At 25.6% G+C, this 18,635-nt stretch overlaps 4 protein-coding genes across 5 annotated transcripts; 3 read left to right on the forward strand and 1 right to left on the reverse strand.

The window, feature by feature from the left end:
• Window positions 1-1,699: 1,699 nt before the first annotated feature.
• On the forward strand, window positions 1,700-3,987 carry LOC118442418 (thiol S-methyltransferase TMT1A-like). Its single transcript, XM_035867978.2, has 3 exons — window positions 1,700-2,027; window positions 2,614-2,873; window positions 3,466-3,987. The coding sequence occupies exons 1-3, from the start codon at window positions 1,751-1,753 to the stop codon at window positions 3,727-3,729; spliced, it is 801 nt and encodes a 266-aa protein (XP_035723871.1). The 5' UTR covers window positions 1,700-1,750; the 3' UTR covers window positions 3,730-3,987.
• Window positions 3,988-4,039: 52 nt separating this feature from the next.
• LOC118442415 (uncharacterized) lies at window positions 4,040-8,046 on the reverse strand. Of its 2 annotated transcripts, none has more exons than XM_085664041.1 (3): window positions 7,875-8,046; window positions 7,124-7,232; window positions 4,040-6,976 (listed from the first exon to the last, which is right to left on the reverse strand). In XM_085664041.1, exons 1-3 carry the CDS (start codon window positions 7,964-7,966, stop codon window positions 4,178-4,180), a joined length of 3,000 nt encoding a protein of 999 aa, XP_085520167.1. In that variant the 5' UTR covers window positions 7,967-8,046; the 3' UTR covers window positions 4,040-4,177. The 2 variants fall into 2 exon arrangements, with proteins under 2 accessions (XP_085520167.1, XP_035723868.1); XM_035867975.2 differs by lacking the exon at window positions 7,875-8,046 and adding an exon at window positions 7,341-7,810.
• Window positions 8,047-9,497: 1,451 nt separating this feature from the next.
• Window positions 9,498-10,925, forward strand: Prx5 (Peroxiredoxin 5). The gene is made up of 4 exons (XM_035868464.2): window positions 9,498-9,755; window positions 10,186-10,320; window positions 10,433-10,564; window positions 10,675-10,925. Exons 1-4 carry the CDS (start codon window positions 9,654-9,656, stop codon window positions 10,864-10,866), a joined length of 561 nt encoding a protein of 186 aa, XP_035724357.1. The 5' UTR covers window positions 9,498-9,653; the 3' UTR covers window positions 10,867-10,925.
• Window positions 10,926-11,514: 589 nt separating this feature from the next.
• Window positions 11,515-18,341, forward strand: SMC1 (structural maintenance of chromosomes 1). The gene is made up of 20 exons (XM_035868616.2): window positions 11,515-11,718; window positions 11,811-11,931; window positions 12,034-12,133; window positions 12,267-12,445; window positions 12,557-12,695; window positions 12,775-13,239; window positions 13,340-13,768; window positions 13,891-14,102; window positions 14,181-14,349; window positions 14,430-14,552; window positions 14,646-14,777; window positions 14,892-14,957; window positions 15,097-15,254; window positions 15,430-15,527; window positions 15,626-15,930; window positions 16,088-16,363; window positions 16,442-16,621; window positions 16,835-17,013; window positions 17,164-17,341; window positions 17,628-18,341. The coding sequence occupies exons 1-20, from the start codon at window positions 11,607-11,609 to the stop codon at window positions 17,694-17,696; spliced, it is 3,690 nt and encodes a 1,229-aa protein (XP_035724509.1). The 5' UTR covers window positions 11,515-11,606; the 3' UTR covers window positions 17,697-18,341.
• Window positions 18,342-18,635: the final 294 nt, after the last annotated feature.

Below are 18,635 nucleotides of genomic sequence, written 5' to 3' on the forward strand. Positions count from 1 at the left end.
CCTATGTGTCCGTTTCTTTTAATAGCAAAAAAAAAAAGAAAGAAAAAAAACGAGAGAGAGAAAGAAAGAGAGAAAGAGAGAGAGAGAGAGAGAGAGAAACACGTAGGTAGTATACACAAAAAGATCATTAACGATCTAACAATCTAACGATCATCAAGCATCTGCCGTTATTTCGTTAATAAAACGAAAATTCGCTGGAAAAGGATTATTTTTTTGTTACACATTTTTCATTCTTTCGTTTCTCTTTTCTTCATTTTTCAAATATAAGACAACGAAAGATGACAAATCCGATTGTATTTCTTTTTTCTATAATTTGCTTCTTTCTTATCTTTTCTTTTTCTCTTCCATTTCCTTTTCTTTTCTCCTTTCTTTTCTTTACTCTCTATCGCAAACGACAACTCTTTCCAATGTGAAGTTGTTGAACGCCCTCAGGGAAATGCTAGCCTCAGCAAAAGATTATCATTTTAAACGCGTGAAAGGTGAAAATCTTTCAAGAGTATAGAGAGGAACTCCCTCTCACTCTCTTTTTTCTCTCTCCTCTCTCTCTCTTTTCTTGGTGTAGCTTATTGCTGAGCACGAAGCACATCCTTGTTTTATCTACTCGATCTCACTCAGAGCAATGAAAAATATTTAAATTACGCGAAATCTCTCTTTCTCTTTCTATATATATATATATATATATATATATATATATATATATATATATATATATATCTATTATGTCAGTTGAACACACGATGAATAAGCAATTAATTTTTTTATATGAACAAAAACATATATATATTATTATTATTATTTTAAATATGAAATTATTATTAATAAATTAAATTAAATTAAAAATAAATATTATATATACATAAATATATATATATATAATGTGTGTACTATAATAATATTAAAAAAAATATATATATATATACACATAGATATATACATAAAACTAAATATTATAATAATATTATTATCTTAAATATCAAAGTATTATTAATATATTAAATTAAAGATAAATATTATATTTATAATTAATAATAACAAATATATATATATATAAACGATCGTTTCAACATTTTTTTTTTAAATCACTGGCAATGCGATTTAACTATTAAAAAAGGAGGAAAAAAAAACAAAAGAAATAAGTAAATGAATACGAAAAACAAAAAAAAGGATAAAAAAATGCGCTTAAATCTTTTATATTTGTCGTTGCAACATTGTTATCAATAGAATCCACTTAATATCGATATCGGTATCGCTTTTATTATTTATTAACAGAAAATCGTATAAGTCACGAGAAAAACATAATAAAAGGAAGGATAAAAAAGGAAAAAAAAAAAGAAAAAAGAAAAAAAGAAAAGAAAAAAAGCCAAGATCAAAAGTGCAAATATTTTCATTAAAAAATGCGTAATTCAAATTGAACATTATGTATAAATATTTCCATCGCGAACTTTGTAATCCTTATCTTATCGAGTGCTCAATGTTTAATATTCTTCAGTATATATTTGAATTCTCTCGGGAACGCATGAAAAGTGTTTTATAATCATCTTACGTTATATTGAAAAAGAAATATATACATATATTGAGAAATTTATATAAAATATATTTTTTGTGTCGTTATTACCTATATAAACGTAATTGCATATAAATAAATATATATATATATATATATATATATATACATATACATATACATATATATATATATATATACATATACATATATATATATATATATATATATATATATATTCGAATCATGAGTAACAGTGATTTATGGTTGAGAGACACTGCGACATTCTATGGGAAAATAATCATAATCATTTTTATATTAATATTAATGATCGTTCGAAATTGGATGAAATTATGCGAGATCGTTTACGAATCATATCTCGTTGGTTTCGAATTGGAATTTGCCGAGCTTGCGTTCCCTTACAAAAAGGAATTATTTAAAATACTTGAAACAATAGTATCGAACGACGAATTATTAAAATCTATGGGATGCATTAGATTGCTCGAAATAGGCGTTAAAACAGGTGCATAATTGTATACACACATACACACACACACAAACACACACACACATGCACGCACACACGTACAAAATACAAAATTGTATACGTATATATATATATACATATATAATAAATCAGTGATCATTTTAAAAAGTTAATAGAAAGCCAATTATGATAGATTTTCTTTTTAATATATCGTTATAATTATGTAATTAATTCGTTTAATTATATTTTAATTTATTTCAATAGCTTCTTAGTTAAGATCTATTATTGGAAAATCTTGTTTTATTTTATAAAGAATTAATAATCGCATTTGTATTATACATATTATTCAATTAGTTAGCTTTGAGAACCACTAATAACGAATTTTTCACAAATATATGTGTGTGTATATATATATATATATATATATTTCATATATATATATATATATGAAAAGTATGCATAATTTTGAAAAGTTCGTTATTAATGGTTCTCAAAATTAAAAATAGTTCAATAGTTGAAATAATACGAAAATAAATGCTTTTGTAATTTTCGTGGTTTTTTTTTTTTTTCGATACGATACACCGAAGAAATTATTGTTTATTAATCTAAAGAATATTTGCAGGCGATAATATTCAATTTTATCCAAACAATACTCACTTTATCGGTGTTGATTGGAACGTAAGGTTAGCCGAATATCTTAACGATAAAAATCGTACCTTGGAATTTGGGCATATTAACGTCGAACGTCTTATAATTGGCGATGGTAGTAATTTAAAACAAATAAAAAGTGGAACGGTCGATGTAGTCGTATCGATTAGATCTTTCTGTTCGATAAAATCACCATTAAACACGTTCGATGAAATCAAAAGGATACTTGCACCGGTAAGATTATAATGCGTCTCATTTGATTTAAATTATGTACATAACTAGTTTCTAACGGTTATAACGATCGTAAAGATATTAAATAAAGGAAATAAGTTTATCGACCAATCGGATAATAGGATTGGTTGATGGTTACAATCCGTTCGACCAATCATATTTATAGTATAATTTTATATTTATCATAATGAATTTAAAAAAAAAAAAGAAGAAAAAAAAAGAAAAAAAAAGAATATCGTAACATATTCCAAAAAAAAAAAAAAAAAAAAAAAAAAAAAGCCATACAAAATTAGCCCTTTCTTTGTAAATAAGAAAAGAAAAGAAAAAAAAAAATAAAAGAAAAACGATTGAGGAAGGTTAACGTCGAAACGAATTTTTTTTTATTGGTTAAGATTCATAAATCCGAATTGCGATAAATGATTTTTCAACGTATGCATATATATATATAATTTTTTTTTTTCAAACGTGATCTCGATCGAATTTATTGAAATTATTTTATCGATAAAAATTTCTGTATTGTTCGTTCGTTCGTTCGTTCCTTTTCTTTTCTTTTCTTACTATTACATTTTTAACAATGTGCATTTATTATTTTCAGAATGGAAAATATATTTTTATGGAGCATGTTCCCGAAAAAAAAGGTTATATCGTACGTTGGCTTCAAATATTGTTAACGCGATCTGGTTTGTGGCCCTCGTTGTTTGGAAATTGTCATTTGAATTACGACTTTATGAAAGAAATCAAAGGCGCAGGTTTCAAATGCATTAAATCAAAATCGATTGCGTTAAATGGACGGCCAGTTTCTCAGATTTTCCATTTGAAATTAACCGGTCGGCATGTATTAGGAGTAGCAATGAGATAAGTAAGAGACAAAGTCTATTTTTACTTTTTTTGTTTTTTCTTTTTTCTTTTTTTTTTTCTTTTTTCCTTTTTTTTGTGTTTTTTTTTGTTTTGTTTTGTTTCTTTTTTCTTTATCTCTTTTTTTCCTTCAATCAAATCTCTTCTCACTTTATATTAATTTATATCATACTTTTGCTTTATAAATAATTTCGTTCTTATTATGTTTATTTATTACACAAAATGGCTGATTTTGTTGTGATGTGATTTTTATTATATTCGGCAATATTAAAGAATGTATAGTCTAATAATAGATGTACATATTACTTCGATAATACAATTACAAAGAATACAATTAATATATTTAATATTAATGATTATTATGATATTTCTTTCCTAATAAACATTCTTTAATTAATTATTCTCAAAATCTGTATTTCTAATCGATGAATTGTTTAATATTTGTCTAAGTTTCAATCTGAATCAGAGTCATACGCTTTTGTACAGAAAGTAAATCTTTTAATACTATCTTTATTAACATCAAATGTTTCATCATTACTCTCAATTATATTGTTTTTTCGTTTGGAATTATTATTTTTATTTGTTATATTATTCATTGAAGTTTTATCTTGTTTTTTATTAGAACATGTCATATTAACTTTGGTATTCTTACTTTTTGAATGATTTAATACACTATTTATATTTTTTATAATAGATAGATTTTTAAGAGAATTGGGTTTAGATATCATTGATGTATTTTTTTCATCGGTATTATCAGTTAACATGCATTGTTGATTAAATTTTGATCTTGCGCTGCACTTCCGTCTTAATCGGTTTTGATATTTTTCATCATAAACATTAAAAATACAATGTATAAGCGGTACATCTGAATCAAAATCCGTATCAGAATCTAAATGAGAATCGGAATAATTTTCACAAGTACGAAAGAATGGCAAATTTTTTTTATGTTTAAATTTTTTTCTACGTTCCCTCCTCTTTTTCATTTGTTCCATTTTCTCTGAGCTATCTATGCTTGAATTACCTGTAGACATATTATTCTCATCATTTAAATTTCTTCTATTTCTCTTAACGTAATCTTTATTAAGTTTATTATTTTTGTCCGATGTATCACTTTTATTCAATTGTTTGTCAGTACTATTATACATTTCTGAGAGCTTATTTATATATTCTGTAATCATCAATGGCAAACGTTGTAATTTAACAATCGGTTTCTTCAACAATTTATTATCAATATTTGTCAATTTAGTTAATTGTTTTTCTTTAGATGATGTAGCACGTATTGTATCATATATATTGGAGGTATCATGAATTTGATTTTGATTTTGAACATGTTTCTCAAGATTTATACATTTTTCTAATACAACAACTGGTTGTAATATTTTGTCAAAAAGCACGCTAGTCGAATTATAATTTATCATTTGTTTTCTTTTGTCAATGGACGAAGACATGCGTTTTGAATTTTTCTTTGATCTATTGCGCTTCTCTCTTTTCGCATTCTTACGTTTGACAATTTTTTTAGGCTGTTTAATCTCATTTGAAATTTGAGGATTTAATTGTATTTGTATCTGTTCAAGGACTACAACAGGTCGCAATCGTTTCAATTTTATATCATTTAAATTTTCATCCGATTGATTATTATCCGTCTTATTAGTATTTGATAAATATAAAGAAGTATTTAATATAACAGTTGAACAGTCACTCTCAGGATGATTACTAGATGATAAATCCTTACGATTGTAGATAATGATAGTACTTACATCACTATCAACAATATCTATATTTATATTTCCTTGTCTAGAAAGGACAATTGTGCTTCTTGTATCATTTGAACGTACTTCAATATTGTTTTCATCCATATCCTTTTCCCTATTTTCAATCTGATCATTTTCCTTTAATTCTTCAATTTGAATACACGTATTTTCTTCTTTTCTCGTGTAATGTTTCAAAGTTTCTTCTGATAAACGTTCCAAAATAATATAAGGATTAAGATTTTCATGTAACAATGCATTATGTAAATTTAAATTAATATTATTTTTACTTTGTTCTCTTTTTCCAAATGTTTTCTTCTCATTAAGTTTGGTAACCTGTTGTTTCGTACTTTTAACAATAATATAATCAGAAATTGAAAAACGTTTTATTTGCTCCTTTAATGCATTACATGACATAAATAACCTCTCATTTACTGAATTTTGAGAAATTCCTGGAATATCTTTTGCAATATCTGTGGTAATCCTTTGACGTTTTGCTACATGCATGTCTTTATCCATATCACTACTTCCACTAATGTTAATAAATTTATTCAGAGAATTATTTAAACAGAATTTAGTTTTTCTCTTTTTCTGCAATATCTTTTTTTGTGCCTTTTCAATAGGTGGACTACTTCTAAAGGCAGGATGTAAATCCTTTTTCATTTCATTTATATCATTTTCCTTAAATCGTGCTACTATGATATCAGTAGGAGAATCTCTACCGCTGTACAATTTCTTTTGTCGAATATTTCTTAAATCATTTAAGGAACCTTCAAAAGGAAGACTTAGTGACTTTTTTACATTTACAGATTCTTTCATTGTATTTTGTATAAATTTTCTTTTATTATTAAAATTAATATCATTTCCTTGTTTGTTATTTTCACAAATTTCATTTTCATTGTCATCCTCACTATGGGATATTGTTGATTGTAATTCTTTTTCCATTAGATTCTTACTTTCTAATCTTTGATTTTTCAAATGTTTTATATTAGCATTAGACTTGTTTAATGCAGATAAGCTCGTAGAAACATTGGAATCTACAACAATGTTATTCAACTTATCCTGCATAACTGGTGTCTCAGTATTTTCACAGGATATATTACCATGTAATGCATTTCGAAAAGAAATTTTGCTAGAACATTTAGTATCCATAATAATAGCAACGGTTTCTGTTTTTTTTTTAACATTTGTATTTGATAAAATATATGCAGCAGTATCAACAGAACTACAATTTGAACTATTATTACATAGCTCTTTACCGTTTGATCTACATATAGATGTGGCATTAGGTATATCACAGGTTATATAAGAAGATAGTTTTGGATTCAACGAACCTGTACCAGAATATTCACCATTATTTATATATGCTTGATATGGTAAATAACCAGTATTTACCCAGGATTGTATAAAGCTATGCGATAAACGAGTTGGTGTTCTTGATGTTACTATAAATTCATTGACAGCTTCTATTGATTCCATATTTTTCTTTTTTTTATGGGTTACCTGTAATACAAATATTAAAACATATATATACATATACATACATTATATACATATAAATATATATATATATATATATTCGATTGATACTTAATAATAAGTTATATTTTAAATCATTTATAATTTGTCTTACAAACAAATATTTCATACCTGTTTAAAGGATTCATCAAGTGATATATCAGAATGTCTATCATCTTCATTAAAAATTTGTTTTGACGTTGACGAATCAACTGCATTATTTTTTTTATGTCTTTTTATACTGCAAAAGAATGTTCATTTCAATAACAATTTACATCTTATTACGACAGAATTATAATAGACATTATAAAAAAAAAAAAAAAAAAAAAAAAGAACAAATAATTTTTACTTTTCAATACTATGTGACAGAAGAAACGCTTCATCGTCAGTATACTTTATAGCCGTATTACTTTCTGTCATTTTAATGATGAAACGATACACTTTTCACTCATGCATTATTCATTAAATTATTTCAAGCTATACGTTAAAAACCACAGTGGTAAGAGTTATAAACAATAAACACACTTTGAATTATTAGACAGATACAAATACAAATACTAATTACGTTGCAGCCTTGCCAACCAATGTGCATTAAAAAAAAACAAAAAAAGAAAAGAAAAGGAAAATAAATAAAAAAAGAAATGAATTCAGAAAAATTAATATTTAAATAATAAAATGATGATCCTTGTTATTAATTACAAATTGTCAATTAATGAAAGTTAAAAGAGATTATTGTATTTTGCATTTTAAATATATTTTAATTTCTTGAAAATCTGCAATAAGCCAATACAAATATGGTATTGAATCATTGCGTCTTAACCAATGATAAAGTTATTCTCAATTTTAATTTTATAATGATTTAAAAATATTTACAATTCCTAACCGTCTTTGACATGAATTTTTTTCGAAGTTTTCGAAAAGCTTTATTTTGCTTGAAAAAAAAAAATTTGTATAAAACAAAAATAGTTTATGCATAAAAATTAAGCTTTTCGTTCTCTCTTAAATCTTTATTTTTTAAAACGTAATTCTGCCCATGAAAATTAATTGAAAATTTTATCTTGATCCACTTGGTATAAACACTGTCTTTGTGAAATACAAAGTTTCGTATATTGGCACACCTGAAACTTGGCGGCAAAAGAGAAGCTCGTACTTCCATTGCCGATTTTCATGTAAGTGAGCAGTGTATGTTTAGTTTGAGACGTGATCATACATCCATAAAATATATCTAATATTGATTGAGGTACAATGACCAATAGCGAAGCAATTTTTTTGTTTTCGTTCATTATCATTTCTCATAATCTCGCTTTTCTTTTTATTTCATTTTTCATATTGACTTTACAAAATTGTTAATTCGTACGAAATTCTGTTATATCCTGAAATCTTTTACCTGGTATAATGTTATCGAAATATTGAGTTTCAAAAATTTTTGAGATTTTTTAATTATACTCATTAAACTATTTAACATCATATATACTTTAAGTTAATCTTTTTTAATTTTTATAAAGTTTCTGTTTATAGCTCGGTATTTATTGAAAAACAATTTAAAAAGTTCTCGCTTAGATATATTTCCCGGTATTGATAGTTGCACTTACGGCGGAGAAAATTATAATATATTTCTGATATATGATTTTCTTTTCCTACTTTTACTAACTGATGGTAAAACAGGATCCTACTTAACCGACCGATAGTCTAATTATAAAAGTTGCAGATGGCAACATTGTTTCGATCTGACTATTAACCATTAAACATATTTTCGTTATATTTTTTTTCTTCTAATCGATCGTTCGTTTTTCTTAAATAATCATTAGATATGAATTATGAAGTTTTTAAAATTATAAACGCTTTTCAATTAATACCATCTTCAGAAAAATCTGGTATATAGTTTTTTCTTACTTATCACAAATTTACTACTATAATTATTACGTACTAATATTACTATTGTACATCGATCGATTTGTTAGGTTAAACGGTAATAAATATGATATATACAAACTCATATATCGATGCAATGGACCTATAATGAGGACAATGTTTTCCTATTACACTTGTTCATCTTATATCTTAAATTATATTAATCCCTTATGTCAATATTTTTTATGATATTCATCTTTATAACATAGGAATTAATTTATGGAGGGGAAGAAAAAAAAAAAGAACACTAAACTTTTCGAATAATATTAGAATGAATCATGTATATGCCGATAAGCATAATTATTCAACTTTGTGCAATAACAAAGTTCACCATCTTTATAAATTGTCCAACACAAGTGATTGTGTAATTGACTTTATAATAAATAATACTTGAATGAAAATGAATAACGCAAACTTAGGACAAAAAAAAAAACAAAATCAATAAATAAAAATATATGTATATGTATATATATATATATATATATATATATATATATATATATATCATCGTCACTACGTAAATAAAATGAATGATGGAAGAAATGATTATTTTTATTTGTTATTTTCAATGAATATTCCTATATGTTTTATATAATAGGACATTGCGCAATAGAAGATTTTCTGCCGGCTTCATTTAGAGAAGTCAAGTGTTTTCGTGCGATATCGTTCTTTTGTGGTGATCGATAATATACATATCTTGATATACTGAGTGATATTTCGTTAACAGGAGTACTTTTTTTCATTTAAACAGATGAATCAAATCGTAAAACGTTTCATTACTGTTCGCGATAAGTCATCATTAGGTTGTCTCGTTCGAAATTTTCATTTATCGTTGCGAAACATGACTATCACTGTAAGTTAAAATGTACATTCAATTTTATTTAATAATTACAAAATGAAAAAAAGAGAGAGAGAAAGAGAGAGATAATATACCAAATTGTAAAATAATTTACAATTTATTAATATAAAATTTTTCTAATAAAAGATTTAATTTAATTTTTTCTTTCTCATTATTTTTTTTTTTTGTTTTTCTTTTTTTTTGTCTTTTCTAATTAATAGATTCAAATGAACATAAAAATATCTTTTGAATAATTAATTAATTAATTATTGACGACGTGTGTCATTAAATTTAATAAATATAAAAAGAGAATTAAATATTTAACTATTGAATAGAATAATAATGTTTCTTTTGATATTAATAATATTAGAAATCGTTCATTTATACGATAACATTTATTATTGATAATAATATATTTATAACATTAATTATTATTTTTATTTAGGTTGGTAGCAAATTACCGTCGGTTGATCTATTCGAGGATACTCCGGCTAATAAAGTAAATCTAGCAAAACTCAGTGCCGGAAAGAAAATAATTATTTTCGCAGTACCTGGTGCTTTTACTCCAGGTTGTTCTAAGGTACAATTTCTTTTTTCTATATCCTTTTATGAAAACATACATACATATATATATATATATATATATATATATATATATATCATCTTGTATTAATTTTATCTCTTTTATTTAGACTCATTTGCCTGGTTTTGTTCAAAAAGCTAATGAATTAAAAAGTAAGGGAATCAATGATATTTACTGTGTCAGTGTAAATGATGCATTTGTTATGGCTGCCTGGGGTAAGGAACAAGGCACATCAGGAAAGGTATACAATGACTTAAATCTAATTTCCTATGCTTTTTATATTTATTTATAAATTATTTTATATATATATATATGCATGTTATATTTGATTTATTATTTTCTAATTTATAGGTACGAATGCTGGCAGATCCAAATGGTGCCTTTGCTGATGCTTTAGAACTATCTGTTGATTTACCAGTCTTAGGTGGAAAACGAAGCAAACGTTATTCAATGGTCGTTGAGGATGGAATTGTAAAAGAACTTAATGTTGAGCCAGATAATACAGGACTTTCTTGCTCTTTAGCCGAACATATTAAAGTTTAAAAACTATGAAAAGTTTCTTTTATTCATATATATATATATATATATATATATATATATATATATATATATAGTAATATTCTTACTAGCTTAGTTGGTTATTTTTTTTTTGTTTGTTTTTTCCCAACATCTACACACTTGTTATTATAATTTGCCATAGATAAAAAACATATCTTTTATTATTTATAAAATTTTCTGTTAATATATTTGTTTGAAACATTTGATAGAATAAAAAACAATATGAAACATATATTATTTATATATAATAAAATGTTTATTATCTGTGAATATTGATAATTTTAAGGTTAATGTGAGTTCTGAGAACTTTTTTTTTTATTTTTATTTTTATTTTTATTTTTATTCTTTTTTTTTTTTTTTTTTTTTTTGATCAATGAATCAACAAGTATATCAAGAATAATAATATAATAATATATATTGCACGTTGACTCAATTGTATGTATTAATATAATATATGATGGAAATAAATCAGAATATAATTATATAAATTATTATCTTTATACGAAATTGTATATATATATATATATATATATATAATTTCAATATAATTACTATTATCTTTTATAACGTTTTTATATAATTATCAAGCATCATCGTATTATGATTTAAAAAAAGTTGGCAGGACTGATTCAGATTGATGAACAATGTTCGCTTGTGTTGAACATTTTGTGGCGCCAATTGAACTCTTTTGATGATACATATAATTTATTTTAATAATTTTTAAAATGCCTGCGTTTTTAAAACATATTGAAGTAGAAAACTTTAAATCGTATAAAGGAAAGCTTATCATTGGTCCATTGAAATCGTTTACTGCAGTTGTCGGACCAAATGGATCCGGTAGGTTATGATTTTGTATATCAACATTTTTATTATGTATGACAATAGACCCAGCTGTACGACGATATTTGATATATTTTATTGACTTCAAGGTAAATCCAATTTTATGGATGCAATTAGTTTTGTTATGGGAGAAAAGACTAGCAGTTTACGGGTTAAAAGATTTAGTGAACTTATCCATGGTGCTTCAATAGGAATGCCAGTAGCAAGAAGGTAAATTTATTTTCATTAATAATTTATAATAACATTTACTGTATATATATATATATTTTTTTTTTCATTGTTATAATAATTAATTGCACGTTTATGTTATAGTGCATCTGTAACAGCAGTATTTGAATTAGAAGATGGTAATGAGAAGAGTTTCATGCGTTCCGTTCAAGGATCTTCTTCTGAGCATAGAATTAATAATAATGTGAGAAATATCAATAAGCTAAGATAAATTAAATAGAAAAAGAAACAAGAAAGGAAAAAAAAACGTTTATAATAAATCATTCTTATTTAATTAGAATATAGAGTTCTGATTTATTATTTTCTTTTTATAATAGGTCGTCACAAGTCAAGTTTATCTGAATGAATTGGAACAATTAGGAATTAATGTAAAAGCTAAAAACTTTTTAGTGTTTCAAGGTGCCGTTGAATCAATAGCTATGAAAAATCCAAAGGAACGTACTGCATTATTTGAAGAAATTAGTAATTCTGGTGCCTTAAAGGCAGAATATGAAAGGTAAAGTCTATGATTACTTTAATAATTAATTATTATATTTTTCATTTGTCTTGGAATGCATAATATTAATCAATGTGAATTTATATTTTTTTTTTTTTTTTTTTTTTTTAGATTGCGAACAGAAATGTTAAAAGCCGAAGAGGAAACTCAATTTTCATATCAAAAAAAGAAAGGCATTGCTGCAGAAAGAAAAGAGGCTAAATTGGAAAAGGAAGAAGCAGAAAAATATCAACGTCTTAAGGAGGAATATGTATGTTAATTTTTATTATATATTATTAATTAAATATTATTTATCATTTTTAATTAATTATTGATTCTACGATATTTAGATAGAGAAGCAAGTTGAGCTGCAATTATTTCGTCTTTTTCATAATGAAAAAAGTATTGAAAATTTGGAAGTAGCACAGAAAAAGAAACAACATGAGATAGAAAAGATTGAAAAGAAGAAGGAAAAGGCGGAGGAACTTTTGAAAGAGAAGAAAAAGGAAGCTGGCAAATTGGGTCGTGATTTGGCAAAAATAGAACAGGACATTAGGGAAGTTGAAGTAGAGATTACAAAAAAAAGACCAACATTTATTAAAGCGAAGGAACGTGTAGCACATATGCAGAAAAAAGTCGAATCAGCTAGAAAATCATTGGCACAGGCACGTATCGCCGATGAGGCTCATAAAAAGGACATACATGAACTCCAAGAAGAACTTCGACAGGTCGAAGAAGCCAAAGCTGCTTATGAAGCAAGTATAGCTGGACAGTCTCAGTTACAGGGAAGGGATGTGCAGCTTGAGGATGAACAAGTATTTACATATACTTTTTATATATAAAAAAAAAAAAAAAAAAAAAAAAAATAAATATAACTTAAAAAAAGAAAAAACAAAATCTGATTGATATTTTTAGGTTCGCGAATATAATCGTTTGAAGGAAGAAGCGGGCAAGCAATCAGCAAGATATTTACAACTTCTTGATTCCATTAATCGAGAACAAAAGTCTGATCAAGATAGGCTCGATAATGAGGGTAGAAAGAAAACTGAAATAGAGAATAAACATAAGCAAAAAGGTCATATGCGAGATGAAGCTATGAAAAGAGTAGAAAAATTAGAAGAACACATAAGAACGTCCGAAGCTGCATTGGAAGATCAAAAGAAGCTTAGGGCTGATTTACAATCGGACGTTGGTACATCTAAGGATAAAATACAAAATTTGCAAAGAGAATTGGAAAGTATTTCGGAACAACTTGGTGATGCAAAGGTTGACAAACACGAAGTGTCCAGAACTAAGAAGAAGACTGAAATTGTGGAAAACTTTAAACGTTTATTTCCTGGAGTGGTATGAAAACAATTTTTTTTTGTTTTTTTTTTTTTTTTAGTATATTCAACAAAATGATACTTCTATTGTGGAAACCTAATTTTTTCTTTTTTTTTTTTTTTTTTTTTTTTTTTTTTTTGCAGTATGACCGTATGTATAATATGTGCGAGCCGATTCATAAACGTTACAATGTTGCCATTACAAAGGTTCTTGGTAAATATATGGAAGCTATCGTTGTTGATACTGAAAAAACTGCCAGACAATGTATTCAATATCTCAAAGAACAATATTTGGAACCAGAAACATTTTTACCACTTGATTATATTCAAGCTAAACCTTTGAAGGAACGACTAAGGTAATGAATTTTTTTATTAAATTAATTTGCAATATTAGAAACAATCATTTAATATTAATACATTAATAATAATTTTAGAAATATTCAGGAACCTAAAAATGTGAAACTTTTGTATGACGTATTACATTTTTCACCAAAGGATATTGACAGAGCTGTATTATTTGCTACGAATAATGCTCTTGTTTGTGAAACTCCTGAAGATGCTAATAAGGTTGCTTATGAAATGGACAAAAAGGCCAGATATGATGTAAATATATTATATTGTTTACATAGACATACTTTTTATATGATATAATGATATAAAGAAATTATTTGATTTATTTCTAGTGCGTTGCATTAGATGGAACATTTTATCAAAAAGCTGGAATAATTTCTGGTGGTAGTCTCGATTTAGCTAAGAAAGCAAAGAGATGGGATGAGAAACAGATGTCGCAATTAAAAGCACAAAAAGTATTGTTACACTTTATCAATGTTTTGTGTGTGTGTGTGTGTGTGTGTGTGTAATTTAACATTATAAGATCTTATATGTACATTTTATTATAGGAAAAATTAACAGAGGAACTAAGAGAATCATTAAAGAAGTCTCGCAAAGAATCCGAATTAAATACCGTCGAATCACAAATTCGTGGCCTCGAAACTCGCTTAAAATATAACAAAAGTGATTTGACGGCGACTGTGAGTATTATTACATTTAATATTTATATATATGTAAGTGTATATATATATACATATATATATATATATAGATATCTTTTTGTTTTTATTTATTACATAATTTTTGTTTTATAGAAAAAACAAATTGCCGAACACGAATCAGAATTGGAAAGTTTACAAAGTGATCTAAATATGTTTGGCGTAAGTAACAATCCCAAATTAATCTTTTTTATTAGTTTTTTTTTCTTTTTTTTTTTTTTAATAAATATTATAGATGTATATATATGTATATGTATATGTATATGTATATGTATATATATGTATTTATTTCATTACACAGCCTACAATAGCTGCAATTGAAAAGACAATGGCTGAAAGAGATCAAGAAATACAAAATATTAAAGAAAAAATGAATAACGTTGAGGATGATGTATTTGCAAGCTTTTGTGAACAAATTGGTGTTTCTAACATACGTCAGTATGAGGAAAGAGAATTAAGGTTTTTATATATACATATAAATACAATATTATAATATGTAATATATATATATATATATATATATATACACATATATATATACTTTAATAATATAATTAAATAATGTTATTATATTTTCTTTTTTTTTTCTTTTCTTTTTTTTTTTTTTTTTTTTTTTTCTTTTTTTTTATAATAGGTCGCAGCAGGAAAGGGCGAAGAAACGAATGGAATTTGAGAATCAATGTAATCGTATATACAATCAATTAGATTTTGAGAAACAACGTGATACAGAAAGTATGCATTTTTGTTTGTAATATGGGGGAGAAAAAAAAAGAAAAGAAAAAAAAATATATATATATATATATGAATATTAATATATGAATATAATTCAGGCAATGTTTTGAGATGGGAACGTGCAGTTCAGGATGCCGAAGATAAATTAGAATCTGCCAGACAAACGGAATCTAATCAAAAGGCTGAAATAGATCACGATGAGACACAAATGGAACAGCTTAAATCGGCGCGCAATGCTAAGAAAATGGAGGTCGATCAGAAAGAGGATGAGATAGGTAAAGCTCGACGTGAAGTCGGTACCATTGCGAAAGATATTCAATCAGCGCAAAAGCAATTGAATTCTATTGAAGCAAAAATAGAACAGAAGAAGGCAGAACGTCATGCGGTTTTAATGCAATGCAAGGTTCGTAATTGTATCAATCTTTTTTTTTTTTTTTTTTTTTTTTTTTTATTTATAGATAATATGTCATTTCTGATAGTTCATATATATATATATATATATATATTAATATTGATTAATATTGATATATATATTAATAATATTCATTGATTCTATTAAGATGGAAGACATTGCAATTCCAATGCTTCATGGAAATATGGAAGATATTGCTGGAGAAACTAGTACGACTAATGCCAGTGAAACAGTCACTGATTCATCATTAAATACACAGCAACAATATGAACGTGAAAGACGTATTACTATTGATTATGCACTTTTACCAGAAAATTTGAAAGATATCGAAGAGGAGGATACGAAAAAAACTACGGATAAATTGACAAGGACAATTAATGATTTGCAAAATACAATTCAACGAATACAAGCCCCTAATATGAAGGTGAAACGTATAAATATATGATACAATTAAATGGAAAATATCAAAATATATTTATATGTTTTTCTTTTTTTTTTTTAGGCTATACAAAAATTGTATCTTGCTAAGGAAAAATTACAAGAAACGAACGAGGAATTTGAACAGTCACGTAAAAAAGCAAAAAAGGCAAAAACTCAATTTGAAAAAGTGAAAAAAGAACGACATGATAGATTCATGGCGTGCTTTGAACATGTAGCTAATGAAATAGATCCTATTTATAAGGTTTGTTAATGTTTAAAATTAATAATAAATATTTAATTAATAAAATATACAAAAGTAAAAAACAAATAATAATAATAAATGTTAATATTAAAATTATTATATTATTATTTATTTATTTATTTATTTATTTATTTATATATATATATATATATGTAGAATTGAATTGTTGGTTTCATCAAATGATTTTTGTATTGTTACTTAAAATCATTATAGAGTTTAGCAAAAAATCAATCGGCTCAAGCATTCCTTGGACCAGAAAATCCAGAGGAGCCTTATCTCGATGGAATTAATTACAATTGCGTGGCACCTGGTAAACGATTTCAACCTATGTCCAATCTCTCCGGAGGAGAGAAAACTGTAGCTGCATTGGCTTTGTTATTTGCAATTCATAGGTAATCCTATTAAAAATTTTTATTATACTTATTAGAATACTTAATAAGAATATTTATAAATCTTTTATTTTTATTTTTATTTTTAATTTTATTCTTATTTTTTCTTTTTAATTTTTTTCTTTGATCTTTTTTTTTTTCCTCCCCCACTAGCTTTCAGCCAGCACCTTTCTTCGTTTTGGATGAAATCGATGCAGCCTTAGATAACACCAATATAGGAAAAGTAGCTAGTTACATTCGGGATAAAACTAGCTCTTTACAAACTATTGTTATATCGTTAAAAGAAGAATTTTATTCGCATGCAGATGCGCTTATAGGGATCTGTCCAGATGTAAGTTTTCATTATAATTCCCTAATTAACAATATTTATTTATTTATTTACATGATATTTATTTACATGATGTATATATATATATATATATATGCATCAATTTTATAAATTGCATATTACATTTCTTATGAAGATTACTATGTAATAGTCATTTTAAGCAAGCATAGTATAAAAAAAAAAAGAGAGCGAGAGAGAAAAAAAAAGTCGAAAAATTAAAACTAACTTATAAACATTGTAATTTTAATCATAACATATTTAATATTTCATTTTATATTTTTTATTTCAGGTTGGAGAATGTTTGGAAAGTAAAGTTTTAACTCTCGATTTAACAACGTTTCCTACGCATATTAATTAGTTTCCAAGAGATTTTTTTTTTTTTTCTTTTTTTTTTACATAGACTAGATCTTTATTCTCTTCTACCTTTTTTTTTTCTTATTTTTTTTTTGTTTCCTTTTTTTTCAACATACTACGATTTTATTTAAGGTAACAATATTCTATAAGGCAACGCATATTCGATTAAAAATATTATACATATATATATATATATATATATATATATATATATATATATATGCAGACGGCGTTGAATATGACTTGGAATTTATAGATTAGGTATCATGATATCTCTAATGAAATCATGAAGATTAATTATCATTATTTCGTTGTATTAAGATAAATTTATAATGCAGATTTAATCAAACTTTGATTGTGACGCATTAATACTTGAAGGATTGCCGAACAAAATCACTTTGGGTGTCCTATCACGATAATATTTTTTTACAAATTTAACGCGCGACGAACGACGTGTGTTTCACGTAAGGCAATAATTTATAATTTCTAACTTGGAAAAAAGAAATTAAGGTGATGGGTTGTGTATGAACAAAAGAAAAGAAAAGAAAAAGAAAAAGAAAAAGAAAAAGAAAAAAAAAAGAAAAGAAAAAGAAGATAAAATTGTTACAGTTCATTGTATCATATCTTCATGCTCATTGATGAGAAGTTAGATTTTTTTTTTTTTTTTTTTTTTTTTTTTTTTTTTTTTTTTATATAAATACGTTCCGTTTAATGATCTATTTTGTTGGTATCCTTGTTTTCTTTTTATCTTTTTCTCTTATATGAAAAATGATGTAACTTTCATATAACAATAATATAAGCATGTTTCTCTATTTGATTGATTGATTCAGTATTGAGTACAAATAATATATGACATTATTTTGTTGATAGTGATATCAGCGTGAATGTGTTATCAAATTATAAAATATTACAATATAAGCAGAGAGAGAGAGAGAGAGAGAGA

Source organism: Vespa mandarinia, chromosome 24, assembly GCF_050613455.1.
Source record: "Vespa mandarinia isolate Hongniang chromosome 24, ASM5061345v1, whole genome shotgun sequence".
NCBI lineage: Eukaryota > Metazoa > Arthropoda > Insecta > Hymenoptera > Vespidae > Vespa > Vespa mandarinia.

Coding starts and splice junctions, on each gene's coding strand:
- SMC1 (XM_035868616.2), top strand. CDS start 11,607: ATGCCTGCGTTTTTAAAACATATTGAAGTAGAAAACTTTAAATCGTAT. Junction 13,240..13,339: donor TGCAGCTTGAGGATGAACAA/GTATTTACATAT, acceptor TGATATTTTTAG/GTTCGCGAATATAATCGTTT. Junction 14,350..14,429: donor ACAAAAAGGCCAGATATGAT/GTAAATATATTA, acceptor ATTTATTTCTAG/TGCGTTGCATTAGATGGAAC.
- LOC118442418 (XM_035867978.2), top strand. CDS start 1,751: ATGAGTAACAGTGATTTATGGTTGAGAGACACTGCGACATTCTATGGG. Junction 2,028..2,613: donor CGAAATAGGCGTTAAAACAG/GTGCATAATTGT, acceptor GAATATTTGCAG/GCGATAATATTCAATTTTAT. Junction 2,874..3,465: donor TCAAAAGGATACTTGCACCG/GTAAGATTATAA, acceptor TATTATTTTCAG/AATGGAAAATATATTTTTAT.
- LOC118442415 (XM_085664041.1), bottom strand. CDS start 7,966: ATGCATAAACTATTTTTGTTTTATACAAATTTTTTTTTTTCAAGCAAA. Junction 7,233..7,874: donor AAAAATTCATGTCAAAGACG/GTTAGGAATTGT, acceptor ATTCTTTTGCAG/TATAAAAAGACATAAAAAAA. Junction 6,977..7,123: donor TTGATGAATCCTTTAAACAG/GTATGAAATATT, acceptor TTTGTATTACAG/GTAACCCATAAAAAAAAGAA.
- Prx5 (XM_035868464.2), top strand. CDS start 9,654: ATGAATCAAATCGTAAAACGTTTCATTACTGTTCGCGATAAGTCATCA. Junction 9,756..10,185: donor TGCGAAACATGACTATCACT/GTAAGTTAAAAT, acceptor ATTTTTATTTAG/GTTGGTAGCAAATTACCGTC. Junction 10,565..10,674: donor AACAAGGCACATCAGGAAAG/GTATACAATGAC, acceptor TCTAATTTATAG/GTACGAATGCTGGCAGATCC.